Source organism: Amphibalanus amphitrite, unplaced genomic scaffold (genome assembly GCF_019059575.1).
Source record: "Amphibalanus amphitrite isolate SeventyFive unplaced genomic scaffold, NRLGWU_Aamphi_draft 000450F_arrow, whole genome shotgun sequence".
Lineage (NCBI taxonomy): Eukaryota > Metazoa > Arthropoda > Thecostraca > Balanomorpha > Balanidae > Amphibalanus > Amphibalanus amphitrite.
This window is the reverse complement of record NW_024881944.1, coordinates 420,537-443,502: the sequence shown is the minus strand read 5'-3', so window position 1 is coordinate 443,502 and position 22,966 is coordinate 420,537. Positions and strand designations below refer to the sequence as shown.

Sequence of the window (22,966 nt, the reverse complement as noted above, 5' to 3'; positions counted from 1 at the left end):
TGGGATCGTAAATCCAACTCTTGAGTTTATCGAGAAATCCATTGGGATGATACATCCGAGTATTTTTTTTTTAGTTGAGATCCAGCGAGATCATAGATCCTCACTTATTTATATTCAACTTAGAAATCCCAAAGATTGACTTGTTGCAACTCACAAAAGTTCTGTTTTAGTAGTTGTATGTGATTAAACGTCATAATTCATAGTTCTGTGGCACTTATTGACATATAAACCCTTGGAAACATGATTTCAAATGTTGTGCATGGTGGGATGCACTCGGATGAGATCCATGTTCTTTGGTTATCACAGAGGTCTATGTTATGTCCTTTAAGAAATATTTGTTATTCTTGTACTACATCTGTAGAATGTTACATTGTATCCAGCCATGTGGATAAGCGCATTTCCGAAAAGTCATTATGAATGACTGATATAATGAAAAGCCATTATTATAATTACTTAATTCTTAAAATGCATAAACACTTAGTAGATGAACTAAAAGTGCCCTTCCTCAGAATCAACTTAAATGCTCGGTAGATTTGTTATACAATAACTTTGTCTACGTCTTCATTCAATACTCAGGGGGTGTCGAAGTCTAGTAGGAAAATCTGGCAAATTCCCTGCGTGACGTCACGTCGGGGATGACCGACGGCACCTTGCACTGAAAGATACGGCAGAACGGCTATTTTTGAAAAATGATTAAAAATACTTTTGTGCTGTTATGACGCATAAAACGCTTATCAGCATGTTCCTCATCAAATGATAAAGGCATATCCGTGGTCGAAAATAGCTGAGCCCCTCCCAATTTCCAACCACCGACCTCATAAGCAAAGGATGTAAGCGTAATCCTTAAGGGCGACTTTCCTATACATATCCGTACACATGCGTCCTTATGGAAATCGGTAGTGTGGCGATTGGCGACGCGCGCGACATCTGTGTGGCGACCAAGTGGCGACTGTGGCGACACCTGGTGGCTGCTTTTCTGCTGTATGTAGGCATTGGGGTTTTGCCAGATGTGGTTCCTACTGCTACACCACTATGTTGACCCAATACTAGAAAAGTTATTTTGCTAGTAAAAGGCAAGCAAATTGAAAGTTGATTTATCAAATTGCTTATAAATGATTACGAGATAATAATAAAGAAATTTTGATTGAATAATTATTTAAATAATTAACCGTGAAACTATATTCTGGTAGGTTTAGTAGAAATAAGTCCGTGCAACCTTGTATTTAGGGCCTTGTCAATACTGATATTTTGCGTTTCCTCCTGAATAAATCTTCTCGGAAACGTTCAAAAATGTACGCAGTTCTGAGTTCATACGGCTGGTATTTCTCTCATTTTTGTCTTATTCAGCTGACACGATAGTAATTTTCTTCATCGGTGTCGAGTGGATTATGCATTCCATGACGCTGGAAACCATCGATATCTATCGGGCTTCATGAGTGCACACATTTCTCACTATCAGTATCGGATCATTTTAATACCGTAGTGCAGATTTCACGGCCGGATTCCGCCCGCTACTGCATTACGGAGACGTCCTCGGCCCGGGGCGGGGAGACCGCGGGGTGCGGGTGGCCATGGCGCTGTATAAAAGCACCGGCCGCCGGCCACAGGGCATCAGTCCCCCACCTGATCCGCTCCCAGCCACACACCGACCTCCCCGATCAACATGAAGACGTTCGTAGCCGTCTGCCTGCTGGCCTGCGCCGCCGCCTTCCCCCAGGAACTGGCCTCGATCGAAGGCTCCGGTGAGCCGCCCGTCGAGATCGCCGCTCGCTCGTCCTTCAACATCGACAGCAGCATCTTCAGCGACGACATCCTGCGCTCCGAGTTCGAGATGGCCGACGACGGCCAGTTCCAGTACGGCTTCGAGACGAGGGACGGCATCGTTGTCGACGCGGCCGGCGAGAACCGTCAGATCGGCGACGGCGTCGGTGCCGTGATGCGCGGCTCGTACTCGTACACGTCGCCCGAGGGCATCGACGTGACCATCAACTGGGAGGCGGACGAGAACGGCTTCCGCGCCAGCGGCGACCAGGTGCCGGCGGTGCCCGAGTACGTGACGCGGCTGCTGAAGACGCTGCCGTCCGAGCCGCAGGCGGCCGGTGCCGTCGGTGCCGCCGAGCAGGCTGTCGCCGCCGTGGAAGAGGAGGCCGCCGCTGCCGCTGACGCCGCCGCCGTCTCTGTTCCCGTGGTGTCGGCTCCGGCGGTGGTCGTGGCCGACCCGGCCGAGTCTGTCGTTCCCGACGAGAGCGCGTTCATCGTGCTGGAGGCCGACTCGGAGACTGCTGAGCAGGAGGAGCTGCTCAGTTAGAGACGCCGAACCGTCCAGTCCCAGAGACTCATCGTGTCGGCCCGCCGGGTCCGGCGCACACCACCATATCATCGTCAGCCGCCATCCCTGTTGCTTCATGATATTAAATATCTCATATTCACATTCGAGAAGAGTAATCAGATTGTACCGATCGGTTGTCACGTATCCCTATGCCATGTAATGGATGACAAATACACAATGAATGAAAAGAACGCTCTTTGGTGTTTGGGAGACAGTAAGGAAACACATCGTCTCTATCGAGCTGGATACTGATTAATTTTGTACAGTTAATTTTTCAGGTACCCAATGATTGTCGTCTTCAGGGTGCTTAGAATTCATATGTTACTCGTATTTCTTGCGGGTTTATTCAAACTTTTTGTGTCATTTAACAGTGGCTACTATTTGATGAACTCGTTGCTATCATTTCTTCAATCGGTTGAGCAGCCGAAATTGCCTTGAAAGAAAAACAGATGATAAGCATATAGCGTGGATTGGAGGCTGTTGTGCACTGACTTCACCAGCTCGATACTTGCGATTTGATATGGAAGACTAAGCAGCATGAAAGCCATCCGTTTCGATGTTAAATATGCCCAGTTCTTGGACAATCTAGGGACTTGAACAGAGGCATATCAACGTCTTTTCTCCATTCACCCGTGTTGGTTGATAGCTGTTCTCGTTCTTCGCCTCCGTGCTGACTTTACCTTCCAGTAACAGTGAGCGGACATTTTGACCTTTTGTCGCCACCTCGACTATTTTTTACCCCTCCTTTGACTCTCGACGGGATTTTTAACATTTCCAAGCCAATAAACTGACCTTGGCTCTTCATTTGCTAGTGAATTGACTTTTTGACCCGTCTTTCAATATAAGACTGACCTTTTTACTCGTCTGTCACCAGTCACCACTATAGCGATTTTTGACCCGCCTGTCGGCACTAGATCAATCATTCCGTCGCCGAGAGTTGAGCTCGAGCTTTTCTCGTATCCCGACTGTCCCTACTGGACTGACCTCGCGACCTCTCTGTTTTCAGTGAGCTGACCATTTGAACTCTCTGTCGCCACTGAGCTGATCTTTGATCCCTCTGTTTCCAGTGAGCTGACCTTTTGACCTCTCCGTTTCTAGTGAGCTGACCTTTGATCCCTCTGTTTCCAGTGAGCTGACCTCGTGACCCCTCTGTTTCCAGTGAGCTGACCATTTGGCCCCTCTGTTTTCAGTGAGCTGACGCAGATCGTCGCCGATGTGATATCAGACCCGACCCTGCCCCGGACAGAAGACCACGCCTGTCCGGCCTGCGACAACCGAGAGGCTGTCTTCTTCCAGGCACAGTCCCGACGAGCTGAGGTAAGCAACTGTGTGCAAGAAAATGTCTCATCCTCTTAAGTTTTATATAACGAAACCCAATTGAAAAGTACCAGTCGCCATACAATTCCATAACTTTTTGTAGCCTGGTCCTCTCATAAGCCTGCCATGAGTAAGTCGGTCAGTTTCGTCTCTCACGCACGCAGTCCCAGCACCACTCGTCACCCTGAACAGGTCAGGTGGAACGTTGCAGACCCGAGCGGGTCACGACTGATGGGCGCACTCGGGCCACTGTCCACTGGCTGGCACAGCGCGATCACGCAGTGCTCCTGTCTAATTGGATCGGTCGGCGTACTCGGTCTCTGTTCGAGTTCACGTCCTTATTACCGTTGCAAGTTAAGTATGCATCAAGTAACCATATGCTGTGCTTAAGAAACTCATCTACTTTTAAAAATAGGGATTAAGTTTAAGTTTAGAATAGTTTTGTGTTCACTTGCTTTGCTAACTGCGTGTATTAATTTTTGAAATAAGTTCATATTCGCTGAAATGCGTTCACTGATTCAGTGTGACCTTCTGGTGCTGGCTTAAGCCTTGAGCACTTAAACATCAGCCTTGTGTTCGAGATTTCAAACCGGATAGTGTCAGCATTGGCGGTCCATATTCCGATTGACATGGACGGGCTCAAGCCTGTGACCACCCAACGCCGAATATTTAGTGGCTAATGGCCATTGGCCATGCACGGGATTAGTCTGTCAGCGACTGTCGGGACAGATCAGACGGAATGCTTACTGTCCTGTCAGGACAAGGCTACGAAACGGCCTTTGTGTGACGGCGAGCCCGCTTTGAGGTGCTCATGCTCGTCACTAAAAAGTAACCTAAATTATATCCAAATACATATTTTATCGCTTAGTTAAGTAATTACCTAAAGATTTCAGTGATATTTGTTCGGAGGTCATGATTTTTATTTACGCCCCTATACGCTTACAAACAAACCAGCATGGAGACCTTTGTTGCATTCAGAAGGACTCGTTGCATTGTTTTTTGTTTACATTTCCGCTTGATTCGCAAGTTTATAAACGTGTACGTATGGGCTCCGTCCTTTCCCCGGTTACTAAATAACAGATATATTAAAATGTCATCTGTTTTAAATCATCTATACAGAGGAGAAGAAGGCCAATTGACACCCATTTACCAACATTCCAAAGGCACTGGAAACATTTTGAGCGTAGTGGCTTTGCGGTAGCTTCCTCAGTTCACAATCAAGGCTAACGTCCTACTGGAATTCAGGTTTAATTGGATGTAAAGGCCATGCTAGACAAGCATCCACCTACTTCAGAATTAACTTACAATTCGATGTAATCGGCTGTGTCTGATCGCGACTTTGGTCACGTCATAAACCCCCTCGATGATATTCAGCATGTCAGAACGAAACCCTGCTTACGTCTTTGCGATAATTATTTGCATTCAGGCTGAATGACAAGCGTCCTTCCAATAAATCCCATTTTATTCAGATCGTTGCTTTTTGTCTGGCCTATTTAGTATTTAGGAAGCCGATTGGTATCGGACATCTGTGGTAAATACTTTAGAAAATTGAAGGCCCGCTTTAACCCTCGCGGGCCCGGGGGGGGCGTTTTTCGCCCCCCCCCCCCCCTGGCGAATATTTGCGATAACTCCCGAACGCTTAGGGATAGGAAGGCGAAACTTTTAGTACCTTTTCTCCCATCAATTTGACATCTTCTGAAGTAAAAAATTTGGACCTAGCCCCCTTGATGACGTCACAAGGTCCATTTTTCTAGACCCCTGCACGGCAAACTTCGGCGTCACAGACGCAAACTTCAAATAGCTGCTAAAAATAGAGTTTTAGAGATAAAGACAAATTACGAGCACGGGTGTGTAGCGTTTGACCTAGATAAAAATAGAAAAATAGTTTTGGTGACCTGAGGTCAGAGGTCAGGTTAACGACCCCGAAATGTGGTTTTAGTTTTTCGCAAATAACTTCGACAAAAATGGTCCTAGAGCTACGTCAGTGGTACCATCGCATTCGCCTTGTCAAGCCGCGTCGAATGATATATATTTTGTTCGGAAAAGGTCAAGTTTCATGTTGACCTCATGTGACCTCGAATGACCTCTGGTTGACCTTGACACATGAAAGGTCGTTTATGATGGATTTGTACCCGCTGATCACGAATCTGGCATCTATTTTCCTCTAAGCCTTCATTTAGAGCTTCCGGATGGCAAAATTGTCTTATTTGTTATTAATAACTTGAATCAGTGAAATAGCCTCTAGCAGGGATACTCTTCTGTGACCTTGACCTTTGAACAGCCTTGTATCGTAAGATGAACCACAAATAGGGAACTGATAAGCCTCAAAACATTTCAAAACATCTTGGAAGTTAGCACGCAAGATGTGCGAAAAAGTGCCAAGTTTGAGGTCAATTTTGAGCGTGACCTTGACCTTGACCTTTGATTTGGAGCACATTTTCAGAATCCTCAGATTCTCTTCTTTCGTTTGACACCCAATTTTGCCGGTTTGATGCAGCCTGCCGTCCTTTAGAAGGCTTACTTTGAGATCACTACACATGTGCCGGCTTTGGCCTTTGACCTTGACCTCTGACCTTGAAAATTGACCTGAGGTCAAATATTTTAGGTGCACTAGAATCGTCTCGTAAGGACCTTTCGTTTGGTATCGCTTTTGTTTCCGTAGCTCCCTTATTTACGGAGTTCGATAGGGGGGGGGGGCGAAAAACGCCCCCCCCCCGGGCTGCGGTGGTTGGGATTACCCCCCGGGCCCGGCCGGGTTAATGGCGTTGCTTGTTCAAGGCTCTGTTGGGGATGGTAGTTCCTTCAGTCGCGGTAGTTAAATTAGATACGGCAGTAGCGTAAGCAGGTAGATATGCCAGGTGCAAATACCTTGCCATGCATTTAAGGCATGCTTGTTTACTCTAAGTCGCATTGCTCAATGCTCATGTTATCTGGTCAAATTGTCAGACATGATTATTTTGAGCCCTCGATCAGCTTAACAATTCGGATACAGTTGTGACTTTCCGATCGTAAACCTTCGCTACCGCTTAGCCGTTTTCTGCGCATGTGTATTGACATTAGCGCTTTTATCGATCGACTAATCCGTCTCAGACAGATGCTCGCGTTTCAAAGGGCGCCCCAAAACTGGCATCCGGCTGCTGGATAGACAGATTAGAACCTGTGGTGGCCGGTTTAGTGGATGCCGAGGCCGACAGACCCGCTGACGTGCGGAGCATATGCCTTATATGCCTGGAATTGTCTGTCTGTCGACTGATACCTACACTAATGTCAAGTGGACAATCCCGTGAGGTCCGGTAGATTTTGAGTGGCAGATTGTAATGAGGAACTGTCGCGGAGGATTGTCATGGTTCGGCATTTATTGTTAATTTATTACTCGATCACGCACAGCTTGCACTTGCAAAGAGAGGGAAGTTCCCACTTCGTGTTTATTCGCTTATGTACTTAAAGTCGCACCTTCGAGAGTTTTAATGCCGGCATAGTAACAGCAGCCGAACCGCTCCTGCCGGTTTCGACCCATGGCGCGTTGCGGTTTGTTTGCTAGGTCGACTGGGTTTGACTATAGTGATGTCGTTTGTTGGTTTGACTGAGTCTGACCCGTAACCTCCCTTGCATTGTGGCTTCCCTAAGACGGCAAACTGACCTCGCCCCACCCATCCTGGGCGGCCCCGAGTGGCCTCTCCCCTCCCATGGTTCCCCGACTCTTGGTTCCCCGACTCTTGGTGTCTATAACTGACTTGTGTGACTACCCTCCCCAGATGTTCCCGACTGACCCCCTCCCCCCTTTACTGGCCCTCAACTGACCCCTCCCCTCCCCGGTGCCCCGCAGGAGGAGATGAAGCTCTACTACGTGTGTACAAACCCCGACTGCAAGCACCGCTGGTCTGAGTGACAGACACCCGCCCCGCCCGTACCGCCCGTCCGTACCGTCACCCCAGGACGCCCCCGCGCCGTCACACCGCCCGGGCGTGACGCGCGAGGTCGGCCGTCACGTCATATCGTCACATCATCGCATCACATCCTGTGCGCTGATCTGCTCGCTCCATGCCCTCGCCTGTCGCTGGGAGGCGGCGGCTCTGTGACACTCTGCGCTGCGTGGAGGTGTGTCGCCAGCTCGTTTTTTGTCATCGTCTCCAGTGTGCGTGGCTGGTGAATACAACTGGCCAGCGCTGTTTGTCGGTGTGTATTGTTGATGGCGTGGAGCGCCGTGGCCGGTCGCTGCTGCCGTCCGAACAATGATACGCTCGGGTCAACCGACACCTCTGGACGGCGCGGTGCGTGCGCAGAATTAACCAGCTCGCCAGCTCTGAGACACTTTTTTCCGGGACGTATTCGAGAGGTGGTCCGCGACTGGTGCTGCCACTCAACGGTGGATGTCGGTACTACCGAGTCAAAACGGCGGCTGGAGCTCAACGATTTAACATTTTATTGCTAGCGCGTGTTACATTTACAATCTCAACAGCGTTTTTCACACATAAGCTATCGCGCACTTAACATGAGACTGGCGGGACACATGCTACTATTACCGGCCCTCATTTGTCCATTTTTCCGGCGTCTACGCTTCTAGTCTCCACGGCAACAAATTTGCTCATCGGATACCGTAGAAAGGGAGCGCATTCCTCTGTCCTACAGCGTGTCACGGACATAAAACTTTCGTACATCTAAAGCACACTTCACATGCCCCATTCGTATGCGTATTATACACTCTTGGACAATGGACATTCTGCTTTGATACACGCTGTGAACTCTACCTCGCTATAACCATTTACCTCGTCAATCTTACTCTGCCAATAAGCGCACAAAACTCGTAGCCGCACGGGGCATCGCGAAGCCTCGCGTTGTTGTTAGACCACCAACGTCACTACACAAGATAACACTAACAAAACGGTACGGTTCTACCGATGGAGCACCACACAACTCTCACAATCTTATCTGTCGGGCACGTGTACGGTCATAGCAGGTCACGACCTCAGATTATCGGGGTCATGACCTCTTCTTGTTAGGGTCACGGTCATGCGGAACAGTACGTCTCCTTCGTGACGTCACCTCAACTGCTCCGAGTGATTGAGACCACTGCCTGTCCCTTTAATCACCTCTGTGGTAGCTGGATAAACCGGATCGCTATCCTCTCGGCGGGATTTCCCCATGGATCTCGTTCTCTCGGTGAGATCACCGCGGTTCGCTGGCGTTCCGATCCGGACCGCTCCATGAAGGGCGGTCGTGTCTGTTCACTCTTGCTTTCGTCTGCGGTGATGCTGTCACCGTGAGCAGGACACCGACCAATCACAGGGTGTCCGCCTGTACGAGCAGCTCCTCGATGAACGCCTATCGACAGAGGGTTGAACACGAACGTCAATACTGGGACAGAAACTATGGGACCAATATGCAGGGGGAGGAATTGACTGCAGGGGAAGGCTCACAGAATTTATACCATTGAACAAATCGACGTGTTTTTGTAGACATACGAGTATTTACCCGCTCATTCGTTCCTCAAGATACCCAGGAAGGAAAGAGGCGTTTCTGCCCACACACGATCTGAGATTTGTCTTCTGTAACAGTCAGGTGAATTGGAATCGTCTTGATGTTCTCAAATCAAGAAGCAACCAGTGCTGCGTCCATTGTCTCATTATACTAGGCATGATAACTAACTAGGACAAGTTAAGCATTACATAAACATTTTTTCCACTGCACCTGGAGAATACAGTCGTTACCGCATTGCGTTCCGAAGACTAAACAGGTTTTGTCTTCACTGACCGCCGGATCAAAACTGACAAGGTCAGGGCCTTACAAACCTGGATTTCACTATGCATGGGCGTGTTTAGTTACACTTCCGTGTGTCAGTGCGACTTGTGTTGCGGTAAGAGCGCCTGATTCCGACGGTTTCATTTAATTACTCTACTTGATGGGGATCCACATAGATGCAGAGGGGCTCCAGAGGTTACTTTTACCTTTCATATCCAAGTGCACTTACTATTTAGGTGTCGCTCTAACATAGCAGAGGAGCGACAAGACTGAGAGATGAGCTACGGTTCCACGGTCCACCTCAAGTGCATTGCTCACTGCTTTGGTGTTCGATTTCATTACATTTGTTTCATATGAATCACCTTTGACTTTCGAGTTTATCACATTTTAGATTCTTGGACGCCTGAAGACAGTTTTGTTGTCGGTTAAACGGTAGTTTCGTATTTCCAGATTATCTTAGTAACAAGCCGCAAGTTCCTTGAGATTTGCGGTCCCGCTTGGTTTTAAGGTGAACCGTTATTTATATTTTTGTCACATCAGGCAGTTTTCTCTTTCGTTTGCTACCGCGCGCTACGGAGATGTTCTCTGTTCGAATAGGAGTGTCACGATCCGAAGCCACTGTAGTCAGATTTGTTCGAAAGGTATGATTTTTATATTGCAATCAACGGTATGTTATCGCGGAACCACTGTCTGGAATGTTACCTTGTCTCATTATGCCGCGTCGTTTTTGTCCAATGTTGGATGCTTGCTAGATGAGGAATCCTCAATGTGGCCTTCTGCCGTTACATGCCCTGCTCGTTACATTCATTTTTTCCAAGCACATGATGCGCTATATTTGCATTGACGGTTTATGTGACTCAGATAGCTGAAGTTGACGCTCTAACCAAAGGGCTTCCCTGAGCAGTGCATTCGATATTACAAACATCCAATATAGGTGGATCTAATTCCCATGAACTGCCGAACGTCTACGCATCAGGAACATTCAATCAATGGTATGCATGTAATTCGCCTGGTAATGAATTTTACGTCGTAGTTCCTTTATAGCAATGCTTATGGAATTCGATAATCCAATCTGTAGCATCTTAAATGCAATCGATGAATGACATCAATAACAAGAATTTAGGGCGCGACTTTGGCTGAAGGTCCTCTTACTTCATGACACGTGAGTGGAAAACGATATTAATCGGAGGTAGCCGGAGGGTGTGGGGGTTGGCGAGATCCCGTCAAGTTCCTATCTACCGGGATGTCATGTATCGAGGCCATGTCGTCATCAATGACAGCTGGAAAGACTAACGAGCTATCTGCGAAGTTGACAGTGTCAGTGGATTCACGTTACCTCGGAGAGCAAGGGGGCCATGTCAATCCGAAGTTCAGAAATGCTGGAACTTCTAAAACCAAATCGGTGTTATTTTTCTAACAGTGAAAATCACTAATTCATCATTTCAATAGTACCTACTCTATTGAGCTGATTTTAACTTTTTTATTTTCAACATGCTAGAATTTCAATCAATCAATGCGTGGGGACCTTATAACTCCGGCATGGGACCCCAGAGACTAGTGGAAGCCCTCCGAATGGGCTGAGGTGCCCACAGAGACCGACGTGGTGCCCTAACCCAATGTAGATTGTGGGGCTGTCCTCAGCCTCAGACATTTCGCTGCCACCGCCGCGAAATAATTCTTTGCAATTCCACTTATAGGTTGTTTACGTCCGAAAGTGAAGTGGTGTTTGCCCAAACCTTTTGATTGGGTTCGATCCACTGGCGGATCCAGGGGGGGGGGGGCCACGGGGGCCATGGCCCCCCCCCCCCCCCCCCAAAGGCCTAAAGTGGCCTGTTTGCCCCCCCCCCAAAACGCCAGAAAAATTGCTAAGAAAATATACCTTGATGGAGGTTTTTAGCCATTTGGTGAAGTAAAGCTTTCCACAGCATAATATGGAAGCAATATAGTAGCAGTGAGGGTCAGTCAAAAGTTGCGCGAGCGGAGTCGACCTTAAAAAAAAAGACTGTTGTTGGCACGTGTTTATGGCGCGGCAGCTGGTAGTTGGCGGTGTTTCGCGTGGTGTGGCATCACTGGCGGATCTGGGGGGGGGGGGGAGGGGGGAGGCACGGGAGCCTGAGGTGCCCCTGACAGGCCCGTGATGCCCTTGCTAGGCCTGTGGTGCCCCTGGACCCTGGCAGGCCTGTGGTACAGTCCACAGCAGAAGTAATGTGGGGTTTCAGTCATGGGTATGTTCTGCTTCTGAAGCTTAGGAACGATTAGCCAGACTACAATGAAACTTTGAATGTAGCTTATACACCTTCTTCTTTTCAATCACTTCTTTGACAGAAAAAAAGACATCTTCTTTTCAATCACTTCGCATTAAACAATCGCCAGTCAAAGCCAACCGTTGAGTTTGGTAAAACCCTACATTACTTTAGCGGTGGGCTGTACCTCTGGCGGGCCTAGGGTGCCCCTGCTAGGCTGCTGATGCCCCTGGGACCTGACAGGACTGTGGTGCCCCTGACAAGCCTAAAGTGCCCCCAACAGGCCCGTGATGCCCCCGACAGGCCCAAGGGGCCCCTGCGTGATGCCGTGATGCCTGCGAGGCCGGTGGTGCCCCCTGCGAGGCCGGTGGGGCCCCTGACAGGCCCATGGTGCCCCTGCTAGACCGGTGGTGCCCCTGGCAGGCCTGTGGTGCCCCTGCTAGGCCGCTGGTGCCCCTGGGCCCTGACAGGACTGTGGTGCCCCTGACAGGCCCAAGGTGCCCCTGCAAGGCCGGTGGTGCCCCTGTAAGGCCTGTGGTACCCCTGCTAGGCCTCTGGTGTCCCTGACAGGCCCATGGTGCCCCTGCGAGGCCGGCGGCGCCCCTGGCAGGTCTCTGGTGTCCCTGACAGACCTGGGGTGCCCCTGACAAGCCTGCGGGGCCCCTCACAGGCCCGTGGTGCCCTTGCTAGGCCTGTGGTGCCCCTGGCGGGCTGGTGGTGCCCCTACTAGGCCGGTGGTGCCCCTGACAGGCCTGTGGTGCCCCCGGGCACCAAGGGGGTCATGACCCATGTGGCCCCCCTTGGATCTGCCACTGATGCATAATATATTGATTTGTAAAGGCGTTATGGCTTATGCAATATGCAATTGCAGGCACTTGGTATCCCTCACTTATCCCTCATTGGGGCTCTGGCGGGCTCCTGAGGGCCCACGTCTATCTCCGGGAGCCCATATAGACAGGCTCCTTTGGGTCCTTTCAGTACACTATAGCATAAGAGGTCTCCATGCGAGTCCTATACATACATCTGAGGGCGTACCCTGATGTCTGAGGTACCCAACTGCAGCTCCAATGGTCTCTTCTTACACTGGCGGATCCAGGGAGGGGGCATTTAGGGCCATGTCCCCTTCCCAGAGGCCTAAAGTGGCCCGTTTTCCCCCTCCCCCAAACGATAATGAAACATAGTTCAATCAGGGCGTGGCCCAGGAGCCGAGTTAGACAGGGCTGTTTTACCACCTCCCGGCCCGCAAAGGGACCCAAGCACTGACTCGAAGCGGGTTAAAGAGACCCTCCCACCTTCAAAAAAGTTAATGAATTGGCATGAAAGTGATGTCGCTAGGTTCAGAAAGGGCGAAAACGAATATCTACCAAATTTTATAGAAAAATATTCACCGGTTTTCAAGAGATTAGACTTTTATTTTTGTTTACTTTTTGGGATATCCGCTGCTGTTCCTAACGACTTTATTTGAAAGTGCGGCATTTGTTGCGCGCAAAGCAGCCTATACCACCGCATGCTACCAAACGTTTTAGTAAAATATTAAGAAATCATTAGATCTCCGCTGACGTCACACATTCAGAGGGGTATCCAAAAGCATTAGCCCCTCTGAATCAAAATGCTGCAATTTTGAAATTCAATATTTCCGATTTAAGGCATTTCTCGATGTTGTGAGTGCGTGCCGAAACCGGTAATTGTGAGCCAGGGACCCCATTTTGGCTATCTCAGCTCAAATCTAATGTTAAGGTGGGAGGGTCCCTTTAACTGGTCGATAAAAACAATGGTAAGTGTTTACAAAGTAATATAAAGGTATGGGTCGGGTGGGCTACCATTTATATATTTTTCTTTTTAGTTAAAAAAAAAATCATAGTGTCAGGGCTGTGACGAAAAATAAGTGGCCTAAATCCGATGAGAAAACAGGATTTGGGGGTACCCTAGGTTTGGCTCCTGCATGAGTTGCCCCCCCCCCCCAAAACGCAAGCCTGGATCCGCCAGTGGTTCGATCGAACTACAGGCGTTCCCGTTTAGCAATATCAACAACCACACCACGTCTAGTTTCAATTTTGGACAACAGCGGGCAGTAGCGTCGCCCCTAGGTGTCGCTTACATCGACCTGCGTCCGCGGGGCGGCGCTGGCGTCACCGAGCAGTCGCTGTAGGTAGGCCCTCCGGTGGCTGGTGCCGTCAATGTCGAGTAGTTCATCCAGATCCAGCTCTGCCTGGTCACTCTGCCAAGGGACAAAGGGTTGGTTAGCCAGATGATACGGTTAGCTTGGACCCGGGTGGCCCTGGTAGTCCTTTGTACTCAGGGCTGGCCACCCAAATAGCATAATCGGGTCTCTCACTGAAGTTATACACGGTGACGCAACACACAACACAGACCGAACGGTCACCCACTTGACTGAAGAAGGTGTTGCAATGCAACCCCTTTCGACAGATTTGCAATGCCGAGCATTGATATCGAAAGATAAAAGGTGATAGATACTGACGCCTGAGTTACGAAAGTTACCATTACGGCCACTGAGGGTAGGACAATTTTTTCAGCCAGATACTAAGGTCACCTAGGTCATCTTGAAAGCTATTGAGGTTACAAAGGTCACCCTGAAGGTCACAGAGCTCGTGCTGTCCATCACTGAGGTCTGGGGGGTTACTCTGAGGCCACTTATTGGCAACTGAGATTACAAAGGCGGCAATGCTGCAGGCTCCTTGCAGCTGAGTTGCTCGCCCTGCAAATAGCATGATTTTGTTATTTCTTCATATGCTACCACGCTAATTTCAAGAATTCATACTACTTGCTAAGAAAACTCGAAATCCATCTGATCAAAAATCGATCGTTCGTAAACGCCAAGTTTAACATCGGACTCGGCACACCTCTGACCTAATGGTCCCATGAGCTGAGTACCTATTAACCCTCGCCCGCACATGCTATTTTCCCATCCTAGAACGCACATGGGGGGGGGGTTGCCACCCCCCCCCCCCCCGCGCCATTTCGTTCCTGTTGGAGATAGAGCTTAGCGGTAAAGATCAAAAAGATTCTTTGAGAAGAGACGAATCCAATGATACCCAGTTTTACCTTCTCAGGTCAGTCATTGACCTTCCAGGTCAGGTCAAACTAAAAAATGTTGCTGTTTTGGGTCACCGTTGGATATCAAGTAGGTACGCTGCTTAGCATAAACCGATGACGATGCTGTTTTCTGGTGCGAAGCCAGCTAGAACCTCTTTGTCACACTACCCGACCAGATTTTTGCTGCTGAGGTCATTTCAGGTCAAGTAAGGTCAAGGTCAATTATATGTGTTTGTATGTCTGTGTGTGTCTGTGTGTATACTGATGTGTGCACCGATTGTTTTTGTGTCCATATTACATGAAATCATGATCTGAGAAGCTTTTACCAAAATTGCAGTCAAAAAACTTCACAAAAAGTAAATTCAGCTTGCCTAAAACGCAATTGTCTTAGATGACCTAGGCTGACCTTGACCCTGACCTTGACACCTGTACATCGTTGAACAACATGTTCCATGATAGGTGGGAGGTAAGACTGGCAAAAAAGGCCGAAATCAAGGCGTCAAAAGCTCATAAGGCCCATGGCAAACGCAAGGTGTTGAGAATTGGCCATTTGGGTCATGACATGACCTGGAAAACAAGGTCATATCTCCGAAACCAACAAGCACAGAAACTTGAAATTTTCAGTGGACATCAAGAAAGGATAGAGGAGCAGCTATACGAAAAATCAGCCTTCTAGCTAAAAAAAATGTTGAGTGCAGAGCAGAAAGACTACCTGGGGGGGGGGGGTGTGTGGCAACCCCCCCCCCATGTGCGGGCGAGGGTTAAGTAATCGTTCATGGTAATAGAAGCACGCATCTCTTCATCACAAAGTTGTTATACCTCCATAGTCCATCATAATTCATCCTGTATACTGCGTACCATACAGGTATCATGTTAAAGGGACCCTCCCACCTTCAAAAAAGTTAATGAATTGGCATGAAAGTGATGTCGCTCGGTTCAGAAAGAGCAAAAACGAATATCTACCAAATTTCATCGAAAAATATTCACCGGTTTTCAGGATATTAGACTTTTACTTTTGTTTACTTTTTGGGATCTCCGCTGTTCCTAGCGACTTTATTTAAAAGTGCGGCATTTGTTGCGCGCAAAGCAGCATATACCACCGCGTGCTACAAAACGTTTTAGTCAAACATTTAACGGACGTTCGAAAGCCTGATGACGTCATCAGATTCCCGTAATGGTTAAGAGATAGGGACCACGCTGGTCCCACCCTGCAAGTAAAGGGAAGAAATTTCTTGAACACCATAAAGCTGCGGGGATTGCGACCAGGATAAATGGTGGTTTCTGAGCCTGGCCGCAAACTTGGCTATCTCAACTCAAAACTAATGTTAAGGTGGGAGGGTCCCTTTAAACCATCGCCTGCACATGGGGGGGGGGGGTTGCCATCCCCCAGGTAGTTTTTCTGCTCTGCACTTAACATTTTTAAAGCTAGAAGCCTGGTTTTTCGTAAAGCTGCTTCTCTATCTTTTCTCAGCGTCCACTGAGAATTTCAAGTTTCTGTGGTTTTTGGTATCGGAGATATGACCTTGTTCTTCAGGTCATGTTATGGCCCAAATGACCAATACCCAATATCTTGCGTTGGCTATGGGTCTTGTGGGCTTCTGACACCTTTATTTCGGTATTTTTTGCTAGTCTTACCTCCCACCTATCATGAAACATGTTATTCGACGATGCACAGATGTCAGGGTCAAGGTCAAAGTCAACCTAGGTCATCTAAAAACATTGCATTTTAGGCTAGCTGAATTTACTTTTCGTGAAGTTTTTTGCTGCATTTTTTTGTAAAAGCTCAGATCATGATCTCATGTAATTAGGGACAGTGGACACACAAACCAATCGGTGCACACATCAGCATACACACAGACACACACACAGACATACAAACACAAATCATTGACCTTGACCTAACTTGACCTGAAATGACCACAGCCAGTAAAAAACCTAGTCGGATAGTGTGACAAAGAGCTGTTCTGGCTGGCTTGGTACCACAAACGGCAGCGTCATCGGCATATGATGGGCACAGCACGTGATATTTCAATGGTGGCCCCAAACAGCAACATTTTTTAGTTTGCCTGACCTGGAAGGTCAATGAAAGCTCATGTGATACCTAATGAGGTAAAATTGGATTCCATTGGATTTGTCTCCTCCCAAAGAATCTGTTGGTCTTTGCCACTAAGCTCTATCTCCAGCAGGAACGAAATGGCGCGCGCGGGGGGGCACCCCCCCCCCCCATGTGCGTTCTAGGATGGGAAAATGGCTTTGCGGGCGAGGGTTAAAGTAGGTACGAGTTATAAAGACCTGGCGGCTGGCTTTGATTAAAAATAACGCAGGTGTCGACTGTTCGATCAACTCCGTTCTGATTGGAGCTATAAGTGTCATATATCTGACACATCCGGCTTAACAATTTGACTCAAGGGTCCATCTAATGTTAGCATATTTAGAAAACGATAAGACACATGTGCGCCTCCTTGTTGTAACCATAAGGCGTTGGCTGCTCGCGATATCGGATTCGATTGCGTAGATTGCATGTGGTTGTTGAGTATGACCGATAAACCAGCCAGCGAAAGCAAAGGACCCTCGGAAGGATTACAGTGCAGTGTTGACTCATTCCTTCGTGCTCATGTCACTGTTGTCTGTGATAACCCTGATCCACTTACAATCTCCGTAATTGCGAGGGTCCTTGTAGCGTCCTATGAAAGCGCCTTTACATAGTGCAGTTTCGCATGTAGGAATACAGAAGCAATATAGTGATTGTCAGGAAACCATGTACCGCTATTATCTACCGAGAGACATCTGAGGCCTCTTGCACCAAAATCCTCTTGCACCAATGCTTGGATTATTTTGCATCGTATACCCAGTCCAAGTCTCAAATGTAACAATTTGCGTGCAAAATTTAGCAAGCACATATAGGATTATATATTGGGCTATTGCAAACAAATTTACCACCGTTAGATTAGCTTATTCTGAAACCAGTTTTTCGATTTTACCTAGCTAGGTAGTTTGGTGCAAGAGGCCTCTGCTCTCTCAAATTGTCATTGAGAAAGAGCATTGCACAAAAGAGCTTTACTGCACAGAAACACGGTCGCCAACAATGCTATGCAACAATGTAACAAAAAAATTTTCAATATAATATGTATTCAAAGAGCTATCCTGGAATGCTGGTTCATTTATTTTCCGTCTCGGATTAGCCAGTGTCAACTTAGCTGGCACCTTCCGAGCCGTCTGTCCGGACAGCCTTTGTCCTGGCTCGGCTGAAACTACCCACAGTATACAGCCGCCTTGTCTCCGGTTCCGGCGTGCCATTGTGCGAGTCCTGTGAGCCGTCAGCTCGACGGTGACCGGGCGTTTCTCCGCAGAACGCTCTGACACGGGTGGACCCGTCCCGTCCGAGGTCGCTGACCTTTAGCGGGGTGGCATGTGATACTGCTGACAGCGTGACCGAAAACCGATAGTGAAGTAGGAGTGTGATGAAATTGTCACCTGGGTGAGATTGCCGGACGAAAACGTATTGCATCAGAGGTGTACAAAAATATATCATGCGTCATGACAAGTGCCTCGAGGGATCATAGATGGCTTATGACAGGCATCCTCTAAATTACATGGTATACCATAATCATACACCTCCTTCGAGCATTTAACCGTCAGAGACTATCCTGTTGCAAAGTGCATATCCTTCTGGAATCTGGAGTGACCGTTTGAGGGGCTAGACGATCCAATCCTCCGGGACATGCCTGTCTTATCGGGATGGGCCGGGTCATGGCATGCGTTTTACCAGTCGATGGTCAATTCAGCATAATGTATGTTTCGTATTGATCATGCCTTCCTAGCATAGCGAAATGCTAACAAAATGGACCAAAATGAACCCAACAAAACAAATAACTATTAGTCGGAAACGGCAGAAGTACAATGAGAGTACCTCCTCGGGTCCTCGGAAAATCCATGATCAGTGCTGCCCCTCACAACTCTCACCGGCTGGCAGTTGTCGTACAGTTTGGCCATCTCGTCCAGAAGCCACATCTCGACTCCGAGTCGTTTTCTGATGAGCGCCATCTGGTGAGCTCCGTACTTGGCCGTCAGATACTTCTTACGGCCGTCCATCCGACTGTCTCCGTCCTCGAAATTCACCGCCTGAGGGCATGGTCACCGGTCAGACGTTTGCATGAGTCGGGCCTGACTCACGAGAAAGGCTATAAGCAGGGTATATTGGGCTATAGGTACGTACACCTTTTTACGGTCAAATATAGACATTGTGTTCACACTTCAGTAATAGTGCAACCGATTTCAACAGTTCGCCATAGACAGACTATGCCGTACTGTCGAAATCGGCTGCACTATCACTGAAATGTGAGCACTGCCGCCTAAATTGGGCGTAAAAGGGTGTAGACTGCTCAGCTAAACATGGTTTAACCGAAAAAAGGCTAAAACGAGGTATTAGTTACTAGGAATGAGGCTGGCTAAGATTACCTGAAATGGCATTGAAGTCAAATGCATAAGTATATTGTCTATCGGTAGTTTTACTCCTAGCATTTTCATTGCCTTGTTTGCTAAGACGTAATTTCTCGTGAATGACATGATATGATACGTCCAAGAAAAACTGATGTGACCACTTGACGATACAATAATGGACGAGAAAATAATTAAAATTTCAATTCAGAATACGTTGCAGAAACTATGCTGAGTTCAAGAATTGCATTGAATTGCAGCCGTCCTCATTACATAGGCAACAGTCCCCATTCCGCTGGGCTTTAACATGGGCTGTATAACTGAGTTGCTGCACCATGATTCATGAGCTATTTAAAACGACCAAAACCGTTGTAATTTTCCGCACGGGAACTCCTTCCGCAATAAGCCATTCGCTCTGGCTGAAGCTCGCCTCACACCGGCGCCCAAACACAGCAGCGCGCGGCGGTCCGAGGTCAGCGGACCCGGCCTTTCTGCGTCTCACCGACCTTGGAGGACTTGGCCGTCTTGCTGTCCAGCATGGTGTCGGCGTGCTTCCCGGCGGGGACGTAGCCGGCGGGGATCCCCACCTCCATCACACACGGCTGTGAAAGAGACGGAGACTGTCATACGCCACGCACGAGGGATGAACAAGGCTGTATGCTTCAGAGGGAGCGGTGTCACCGCGCGGAAAGGGGCAGTGCGCACGGAACTGTCTAGGCTTTTACATGGGGATGACCGGAGCAGTCGGCTACACCGGAGGGGAGGAGGGATTCCGGAGCTGTATGTTATACCTACGGGGATTGCATCGACAAAGCATTGACAAACGATTGGGCTGCACCGTTTGAAACGGTGACAGTGTTACGTTATCGATGGTCTGTTACTATGTAATTAATAGCCCCTATAGGCATTTGTGCTATCCGATCCATGGATAGCACAAATGCCTACAGGCCTAAAATGTGGCAATTCACTTCACACATCTTACACGCTTCGCATAATAGCAGCGAACATCAAAACAAGAATCGATCAAGCAAGTTCTAGACATTCCCGCATCCATCAACTAGGTTAACCCGCGCGGGGCTGGGGTCTCCAGCCGAACGCGCGGGGCTGGGGGGGGGGGGGGTAAATTTTACCCCCCCCCCTGTTATCTCCCGAACTAATGGTCCGATTTGGAAAATTCAAACGCCAATCGAAAGCTCTCATCACGAACTACTAATAACATGTACTTAATTTAAAGTTTGAGGTCAAGGTCAAGGTCAGGTCAAGGGTACAAATTGCAAGTTTCTACAGTATCGGCCTTGCACCGTAGTTGCCGAAAAATGGAGTCATGGACTGAGACTGATCGCCCAAAACGTGTTCTTAGGCTACCAAGACAATATTCGTTGCATACCATATCATTCAGAGGTCAAGGTCAAGGTCAGGTCAGGTCAGGTCAGGTCACCAAAAAACAAAATATAGAAAAGGGCATGTGCGACACATGTTTTATGGGTCATTTTACTCATAGAATTCAATAGGCACACTCAATAAGTGATATGGACCACCTCTGGATGAATTTCAGGTCGAGGTCAGGTCAAGGTCAGGTCAAGTGAGGTCAAATTTTGAAGTTGGTTGTTCAGGCCTAAAAAGGTGTCTATCTGATGCAGTTTTTCACGGCGAATCGAATGGTGCTATTTTTGTTTCCGTACGAGGTCTAGAACTTTCAAAAAAGTCATTTTTCAAAAATTTTGTGTGTCGTGACGTCATAAAATTTTGAATAACTCCCACATTTTTGAACCGATTCTTCTAAAATTTGGTATGTAGGTGCACATAGACCACTTCTCTGACATATATTCCGGTTTTTTCGATAGACCCAAAATTTTGGATTTTATAATGATTTTCCCAAAAAAGTCAGTTTTTTGAAAAAAAAAAATTAGGCCAAAATCCAAAATTTTCAAAAAAAAAACCGAGATAGCCATTTGATAGACAAAGTAAAATTACGTATAACCTTTTTTGTAACGTCTTGATTCCTTTAAAAATGAAGATGTTAGCGGCGTTTGAACTTTTGCCGTTTTTGAGGCGAAAATGGCAAACATGACGTCACTAAAACGTCATTTCTCAAAAAATTTCCGACGGATTTCGCTCAAATTTTCAGGGAACGTGTCAAATTGATGTAAGAAAAGGTACTGAAAGTTTGGCGGCGCTGCGCGCCGCCGTTTTTGAGATATCGCAAAAATTCGCGAGGGGGGTAAAATTTACACCCCCCAGCCCCGCGCGGGTTAACAGCGGCGTTACACCACCATAAATCATAAAACATCCATGCATTGCATTGCAGACCACTGTCATTCATCACTGAGACGTGTGCCACATATGTACTGCATGTAACTGCGGACTGATGACTGATGAGGGTACATCCTAGGTCGGCGGCACGGTACCGAATCACGTCTACCCGGACGCGTGCCACTACCAGAGTGGCGAATTCAGCTGGGAACTCTAGCGCCGTTCGGCGTGTGAACCCTCCATTAAAGTACCACCGTCCTGTGTGGTTAACTCGGGAACATGGAGAGGACTCAGCGATCCATCATAGGTGGATTCAGGCCAGTCCACCGCGTGATGTGCCGTGCCTTCATTACCAGCTAATTCGGTGAGAAAGTGTGCGTTTTCTAAATTGATGACTTCAGTCGCATATTGTCGGTGCCAAAATAGGTTAGGTGTGAAAGTGAACGCTGCTGATTGAAACTTTCTTATGGAAATAAAATCATTTCCTATCGATAGATGGTCACCCATACAAAGTTACATGCCGAGATGATACGACTTAGATCTATTTTGAATAAATTACCCTCATTTACAATTAAAAGATATAATTGGTTACAATGGTATCAGACAAAAGACGGCACAAAAAAACCCTAGGAGTACGGAAGCACAATTCGTAAATGGTCTTTTGCTCGCTTATAGGTATCGCAAATCAAACTAATCATTATATTAATGCTCTTCGATAAGACCGTAAATTTGATCCTCCGCATCCTCGCCAGCTTCGAGCAACATTCAATGCTCAACGCTTTAATGTAAAGAAGGTCATATTCTACCTTTAAAAGGTAGATGTATAGGGCCTTGAGTAAATCGAGCTTCTCTTCTGTAACTACATATATCGAATATTTGTATCAGGAAACGTCTTCCAAAGGCTTCTTTTATGGATTGGGGTTGAGGTTGAGGTTAACCCACACACTCACGTTTCGACCGCCACTACCAGCAGCTCCCGCTCGGTTTCGACGCTCCCGTCCAGCTATGACCGTCACGCACACTCACGCACACACGCACACACGGTCCGACGGTACCGCTGGGCCGCCCGCAGCTCTGTCCGAGCTGGCTGCAGCTCCACGGCGGCGAGCTGAGGCTGTCACAGCTCTGTGTCGACTGACGGCCACATTCCCAGCTGTGGCCGCGCATGGTACGCCACAACTCGGCCACTATTCGGCCGTGGATGAGCGTGACGGATCCAGAGGCGTACCGAGCTCGCGTCCAGCTCTCTGGGCGGGGAGAACTCGCGCGGTGTTCCTTATGAGCTGAGCTGAGACGGTGAGGGTCTAGCGACCTACCCTGATGGTTTCTGGTCAATTTAGACACCTGCCCTGCTCCAAGACGGTCCCGGGACTATCACCCCATGCGTGACGCTCCTGGCGCCGCCATTGCGTCAGGGGCGTCACCGGTCACGGCTGGCTGCCTCCCGGGCCGTGTGACATTGGTGGTGGGATCAGCGGCGGGCGGGGCGCGGCGGGGGTGCACGGTCCCTCCCCCCACCACGCCCCAGCACGGCCCGGGAGCTGCGCAGCATACCGAGCTCGCCGCGGCCTCCTGCAAGGCTCCGTAATATTGT

General features: G+C 48.3%; 3 protein-coding genes across 4 annotated transcripts in view; 2 read left to right on the top strand and 1 right to left on the bottom strand.

The window, feature by feature from the left end:
• The window catches only part of LOC122391714 (DNA-directed RNA polymerase II subunit RPB9-like), a 73,440-nt gene extending 65,623 nt beyond the window's left edge, over window positions 1-7,817 (top strand). The window contains exons 3-4 of the mRNA XM_043385910.1: window positions 3,520-3,646; window positions 7,473-7,817. Coding sequence (XP_043241845.1) covers window positions 3,520-3,646; window positions 7,473-7,535 — 190 coding nt within the window. The 3' untranslated portion in view covers window positions 7,536-7,817. The remainder of the gene's footprint in view (window positions 1-3,519; window positions 3,647-7,472) is intronic.
• On the top strand, window positions 1,602-2,479 carry LOC122391712 (pupal cuticle protein-like). Its single transcript, XM_043385908.1, has one exon. The coding sequence runs from the start codon at window positions 1,664-1,666 to the stop codon at window positions 2,306-2,308; it is 645 nt and encodes a 214-aa protein (XP_043241843.1). The 5' UTR covers window positions 1,602-1,663; the 3' UTR covers window positions 2,309-2,479.
• A 369-nt stretch (window positions 7,818-8,186) lies between the features above and the next one.
• LOC122391709 overlaps window positions 8,187-22,966 on the bottom strand; it is a 33,106-nt gene continuing 18,326 nt past the window's right edge. Inside the window, exons 1-5 of one of the 2 annotated variants that reach the window (XM_043385904.1) lie at window positions 22,323-22,518; window positions 19,626-19,721; window positions 18,646-18,804; window positions 13,727-13,846; window positions 8,187-8,968 (exon numbers count right to left, since the gene is read on the bottom strand). In XM_043385904.1, coding sequence (XP_043241839.1) covers window positions 8,927-8,968; window positions 13,727-13,846; window positions 18,646-18,804; window positions 19,626-19,712 — 408 coding nt within the window. In that variant the 5' untranslated portion in view covers window positions 19,713-19,721; window positions 22,323-22,518 and the 3' untranslated portion in view covers window positions 8,187-8,926. Of the gene's footprint in view, window positions 8,969-13,726; window positions 13,847-18,645; window positions 18,805-19,625; window positions 19,722-22,322; window positions 22,519-22,966 lie in introns of those variants that run through there. The other variant, XM_043385903.1, reaches the window with a different exon arrangement.